Genomic DNA, 6,447 nt, shown 5'->3' with positions numbered 1-6,447 from the left:
AGAGAGCTTATGGGTCTGGGGAGGAGTCACAGATACAGGGGTCGGGCACCCCAGTTCTGTTCAAACCGCTGTCCCGAGGGCGAGTCAGGAGGAAAAGCAGCAGCAAACCCTGGGAGAACCAGGCCAGCAGATCTGACCCCGCGCTGCCATCAGAAGCATCACCTGGAGTCACTCGTCCTTCCTCCTGCCAAGGGCAGCCCTGTCAGCCCCCCATCCCCAGGGAGGTGGTTTGGCCATTTGAGGGTGTCCTGAGCCCAGGCTGAGTGTGCAGGGGATGTGCCACATCGTGCCCAGTGCCGGCCCTCAGGCTCCTGAGTGCCGCCTGCTCCAGAGAGAGAGTGGAACACCTGCCATGGGAAAAGCTGAGCTCAGCAGGCCATGGCCAGTGCCAGGCTGTGGGCATCCCTCACCCCTGGCCTGGTCTCAGGGGCTGTTGGGGGATGCTTGAGGCTGTTGGGGAATATTGGAGAAACTTGGGGGATACTGGGGGATGTCGAAGGGTGGTGGGGTATTCTGGGGCGAGGATGCTGAAGGGACGTTTGAGGATGTTGGAGGATTTTTTTGGGATGCTGGGGGGATATTGGGGCATGTTTGGGGATACTGGGGGATTTGCGAGGATGCTGGGGAGAGGTTTGAGGATGTTTGGGCAATGCTGGGGGATGTTGGGGGGTGTTGGGGGATGTTGAGGGAAATGCTGGGGTGGGCGTTGGGGGATGTGGACCTGCCCAGTCTGGCCGCTGTCCCATCTTCTGGGCGGTGGGTGACCAGCAGAGGGCTCGGCTCCCCTCCCGCCACCGCTTTATCCTGCCCAGCGCTCCCCGAGCGCCCAGAGCCGCGGCCGGAGCCGGACCGAGCGGCTGCGCCCGCACACAGCTCCCGAGCAGCCCCGGGGGCTGCGCCGCCTCCGCCGCACGCGCTCCCGGAGGGTGCGGGGACCATCGCGGGGGCACAATGCCTTCGCCACCGCTTCTCCTGCTGCTGCTGCTGCTGCTGCTGGCCCCGGGGGCCGCGGGGATGCGAGGCACCGGCAGCACTCCCCACGGCCAGGGTGCGGACAGGGGCAGGACGCTGCCCACGGCTGCCCGGGACATCCCGGAGGTGCAGGGGATGAGGGAGCGGCTGCGCCGGGGCACGGAGGAGGACTCCAAGTCGGTGCAGCAGTACGTGCCGGGGGTGCGCGTGGAGTTCCCGCGGCCCCTCAACTCCGCCAGCCTGCACCCCACCAGGGCCCTGCTGCCATCCAGCACGGACCCGTCGGAGCAGCAGCCGGGGGTCCCCACGGACAGGGACAGGTCAGAGCCCCGAGCCAACCTCACCACGGTGTCTGACAAGCGGCTGCAAATCCACAACCCCCTGTACCCGGTGACAGAGAGCTCCTACAGCGCCTACGCTGTCATGTTCCTGTCCCTCATCGTCTTCACGGTGGGGATCATCGGGAACCTGTCCGTGATGTGCATCGTGTGGCATAACTACTACATGAAGAGTGCCTGGAACTCCATCCTGGCCAGTCTGGCTTTCTGGGACTTCCTCATCCTCTTCTTCTGCCTGCCTGTGGTCATCTTCAACGAGATCACCAAGAAGAGGCTGCTGGGGGACATGTCCTGTCGCATCGTGCCCTTCATGGAGGTAAGGGGCTGCACAGGTCCCTGCAGGGATCAAGAACTCAACTCCTCTCTGCCCTCTTGCTCCGGGGCAGTCCCTGCTGCTGGTGGCCTGGTGGCCAGACACCCGACTGTGGGGCACAGCAAGGAGTCGAGGGACAGTCCCCATAGTGACCTTCCCTTGGTCCCAGGCCATTCCTCAGGCTCTGCAGCCACCACTGATGCTGCCAGGGCTGGGAAAAGCCCATTAGACCCTCCTCCAGCCTGCACAGGGACTCCCTCCATTTGTCTGTTCCTGTCCCAGCCTGATGCCCCAAAGCCTGGGGGCTCAGCCCTGCAGTGTGCTGGCCCAGAAACTGGCCACTGGGGGCTGCTGAGGATGGTCCAGGGGCAGGGGGCTGCAGGTGGACAGTGCTGGTCAGCACTGGAATGGGACCAGCCCAGGAATTAGGTGTGGAAACCTGAGATCTGTGTTTGTCCTCAAGCCCCACGTGTGACAGGTTGGCCACACTCAGGGAGAGCCAGGTACCCACTGAGAAGGCCAGAGGGACTGTGGTGACAGGGGATGACAGAACGAGCAAAAATGCCCCAGATGGCAGGATTTGGCCTGATGCTGCTCTGGTGCTGGAAACCAACCCTTGCTGTGCTCATCTCCCATCCTCAAGGGAACCTTGGGGTCCAGCTGTGCCCCTCTGTGCCCTGGTGGGACAGACAGACCAAGCCTGGCTGTTCTCTGGGGTCAGCACCCCGTCTATCAAAGGGTGGAAGAGCTTAGAGACAGTGCCAGGTCGCTGAAGACCCTCTCAGGCTTGGTCAGACCAGATGGGGTTCAGAACCTGCCCCTCCCCCTGAGCACCCACGCCAGTGTTCAGGGGTCCCGGCTGCTGTGTGCCCTGCTGGCACCAGAACATCACCTGTGCATGCCCCGGTGCCCCTGTGCAGGGTCTGCAGCTGTGCAGGGGTCCCTGGCTGCTCACAGGGTCCCCACCTGTGCACAGCCCTAGAAGCCCCAGCAATGCCTGGGTCCTCTGGGTGCAGGGTGGTGGACCGGGGTGTCCCACTGAGCACAGCCCCAAAGCAGCCCAGCCCAGCCCAGCACGGGGATGTGGTGTTTGCTGGGGGAGCCCTGCAGCCCCCCTGCAGCCCCCCTGCAGCCCCCCTGCTCCCCTGTGTCCCTGCCCAGCAGGCAAGAGCTGCTCCTTTCCACGGGTGTCCCACCCCATCCTCTCACTAAATGGAGAGTTTACCCCATCCCTGTCCTCCACCTCAGGCCTCCAACGCTGCATCTGGGTGGACTCAGAGAGGGGCAGGAATCTGGAAGAGGAAGGGGAAGGGGAAGGGGAAGGGGAAGGGGAAGGGGAAGGGAAGGGAAGGGAAGGGAAGGGAAGATGTCCCCAAAACAGACCCTGTCTTGAGGAGGATCTGCTGCTCATGGGCTCCCTGTCCCCGTGAGAGAACCCTGAGGGTGGCAGCACCAGGTGCAGGGATTCAGCAGCACCAGGGCGCCCTGGGACAGCTCGGTCCCAGAGGAGTCAGGAGGGAACAGGGTCGGTGGGATGTTGGTGCTGCAGGACGAGCGTGCCACAGACGGGAAGCATGGTCCTGGTGTGGGGCTACCCTTGCTCTGCCCCCCAGCACCCAGCCCTACACTGCCCTCCTGCCCCCCAAGGCATGGGCAGAGAGAGGCTCCAGGGCTTCCCCTGGGACCCAGCTGCAGGGAGCCTGGCTGGGAGCCACAGCCAGGCCAGAGCCAAATCCCCAGCACAGGGTCAGCGATGAGAGGGGAACCAAGGGTTCGTGTCTGGTGGGACTGTGAGTGGCTCGGGCCACTGGATGGATGCAGTGAGAAGCAGATCCATCCTCTGGAGCTGCTCAATGCTCTGGCACAGAGCCAGGTTTTGGGAGCAAAGCTGGTTACAGGGGCTGCTTGGGGACAGGTCCTGTGCAGGGATGTGCTGGGCTGACTGATGCCACCAGCTACATCCCTGCCAGGGCACTGGAGATGGGTGTTCTGCAGGACCAAGGGTGCCCAGAGAGACACCCTGTGAAGGCTGTAGGGGGAGGAGGCAGCAGCACAGCAGTGCCGAGGGCTGCAGGTGCCAGCCAGGGAACAGGTCCAGTGTGCTGGGTGCTGGCTGTGGGGCAGAGCAGGGTGCTGGGTGCCCAGGCTGGCTCTGGGCTTTGGGCAGAGGAGCTGGGACATGCTGGGAGGTGGTGCTGGGTGCAGAATGCTGGTGTTGGGCCGGTGTCCTGATTCTGTGTCTGGGGCGATGCTGCTGGGCATAAGCGATGGTGCTGCTGAGGGCTGGCACCGCTCTGGTCATCAGCTGCTGGAGTGACCAGCCCAGGGCCAAGGAAATGGCTGGGAGACCGGGGGGGCAGTGTTCCAGGCTGTTCCCCACGCACCACGTGGAGCCCTGGGAAGTTTCCTGAGAGCTGGGAAGGTCTTTCAGCACAGGGTGATGTTTGATGGCTTCGTGAGCCAGGAATGGCCACAGCACTGGGGGCACCAGCATGTGACTCTGCCATCATTTTGGCCAAGGGCTGTGGGACTTGGCTCCCAGCTCTGGGGCTGGGACTGGGAATGCTGACCAGTGCCTGGCCAGCCCTCCCAGAGCCACAGCGATTCCTGTCCCTCCTTTGGCCTCCTCCTTTGGCAAAGGGGATGTTTTTCTTGCTATTCTCAATGCAGCGGAAATTGCCCCAAGCTGATTTGGGACAAGAGTGCCTTCAACTCACTTGGCCTGTCCAGGCAGGCCTTGGGAACCCTGGGAAGGTGCTGGTGGGTGTGATGGCCCCTGCTTCTCCTCTGCAAGAGCCATCCAGAATAGAGGAAGAGCCTGAAAGACAATCCTGCTGTTCCCACCTTGGCTGGATGGACAGACAGACATCCAGCTAAACTTCTCCCTTCCTCAGAAAAGGGAGCTGGGCAGGGACTGAGGGTCGGGGGACATTTTTCAAAACCTTTCAGGAGTCACAGAAAAGTGGCTCTAAACCCTGGGATGCAGCCACAGGCTGTGACCTCCCTACAAGCTTTGAAGGAGAGGTTGTGATCTTAGGTAGCCAGGGGTTTGCCCCAAGCCTGGTAGAGCCCAGCCCCCTGTGATGTCCCTGCAGCAGGGCCCACCTGTTCTGCCTCCTCCCTCACCAGGTATCGTCACTGGGAGTTACCACCTTCAGCCTCTGTGCCCTGGGCATCGACAGGTTCCACGCAGCCACCAGCCCCCAGGCCAGCACACGGCCCATCGAGCAGTGCCAGTCCATCATCGCCAAGCTGGCCGTCATCTGGGTGGGCTCCATGACGCTGTCGGTGCCAGAGATCCTGCTCTGGCAGCTGGCACAGGACACGTCGCCCGTGTCCGGTGGGGTGACGGAGTTTTGCACCATGAAGCCCTCGTCCAACCTGCCCGAGTCCATCTACTCCCTGGTGCTCACCTACCAGAACGCTCGCATGTGGTGGTATTTCGGCTGCTACTTCTGCCTGCCCATCCTCTTCACCGTCAGCTGCCAGCTGGTGACGCGGCGCATCCGTGGCACTGAGAAGAAGAGCGAGTGCCGGGGCACCAAGCACGGCCAGTGCGAGAGCCACCTGAACTGCACCATCATCGCGCTGACCGTCATCTACGGGCTCTGCACCACCCCCGAGAACGTCTGCAACATCGTGGTGGCCTACATGTCCCCTGACATGTCTAAGCAGACCTTGGATCTGCTCAACCTCATCAACCAGTTCTTCCTGTTCTTCAAGTGCTCCGTGACACCTGTCCTGCTCCTGTGCCTCTGTCGTCCCCTGGGCCAGGCCTTCATGGACTGCTGCTGCTGCTGCTGTGAGGGCTGCGGCCCCGACACCACCTCCAGCGAGGGCAGCGCCGACAGCAAGCTCAAAACCGAGATGTCCTCCTCCATCTTCTTCGACAAGCCCCGGGAGACTCCCCCACCCCTCCTGGCCCTGGGCACCCCATGCTAAGTGCCACTGGGGAGCTGTAGCGATCATTTCACCACCTCCTCCCAAGACCAAACGTTGTTTTGCCATTAGTACTCATGTCTGGACATGGAGCAAGCAGAAGAGACAGATCAGGGGGCTGTGCCGTGGGCTTCAAACCCAGCACTGGGCAGGTGGGGCTTGAAATCCCAGTCCCCGTGGCTACACTGGTGACCCTCTTGCCTCTGCCCAAAGGTCAGCGAGGACAGCAGCACCCTCCTGTCCCGGCTGCCTGGCCGGGCTCCATGGGGCTGCTGCTCTGGAGATGGTGTTGTGCCAGGAAGGTCTTACCTGAAACCACAGAGGCTGGCCGTGATGGCTCACAGAGGACACAGCAAACACAAACTGCCCTCCTCCTGCCCCCTCCCTTCCTGCCAGCCCCTCCCCAAGAGGAGAAGGTCCAACTGGCCGTATCCCACGGGTTCAAGCCGTGCCCTGTATGAGCTCAATAAACCAGTAACCTAGAGCACGTCGTGCTTGCAGCCACTGGCACTGCTGGGCTGAGCCCTGTATGAGCACCTTGGATGGCTCTTCCCTAAACCTGGGGGGCTCTGGGGTGGGCATGGGCAGCTGGGGGGCAGGAGGGCAGGGAAGCAGCTGTGCCAGGGTGGGCAGCGGTGAGGGGAGATGGGGAAAGGCCCCCAGCCCCTGTGCTCCCTCCCTCTGGGGTGATGCTGAGCAGTGCCGGTGAGAGGGTGCCCTCTGAAGCGCTGGGCTTGGGGTGATTTGTAGGACTTGAACTGGTCTCAGTAAAGCCCAGCCAGCCCAGCCCAGGGCTGAGGTGCCCCACAGCCTGCTGCTTCCCCCATGTGTGCTGTGCACCACGGCGCGGTGCTGCTGCACAGTGCTGGGGGGAGATGTGGGATC

The 6,447-nt window shown here is 62.7% G+C and overlaps 1 protein-coding gene across 1 annotated transcript; it reads left to right on the top strand.

The window, feature by feature from the left end:
• Positions 1-822: 822 nt before the first annotated feature.
• On the top strand, positions 823-6,046 carry GPR37L1 (G protein-coupled receptor 37 like 1). The gene is made up of 2 exons (XM_032132980.1): positions 823-1,626; positions 4,753-6,046. Exons 1-2 carry the CDS (start codon positions 952-954, stop codon positions 5,563-5,565), a joined length of 1,488 nt encoding a protein of 495 aa, XP_031988871.1. The 5' UTR covers positions 823-951; the 3' UTR covers positions 5,566-6,046.
• The last annotated feature ends 401 nt before the right edge of the window (positions 6,047-6,447 follow it).

Source organism: Corvus moneduloides, chromosome 24 (assembly GCF_009650955.1).
Source record: "Corvus moneduloides isolate bCorMon1 chromosome 24, bCorMon1.pri, whole genome shotgun sequence".
Lineage (NCBI taxonomy): Eukaryota > Metazoa > Chordata > Aves > Passeriformes > Corvidae > Corvus > Corvus moneduloides.
Note: the sequence above shows the minus strand (reverse complement) of the source record. Positions and strands in the feature narration are given on the sequence as shown.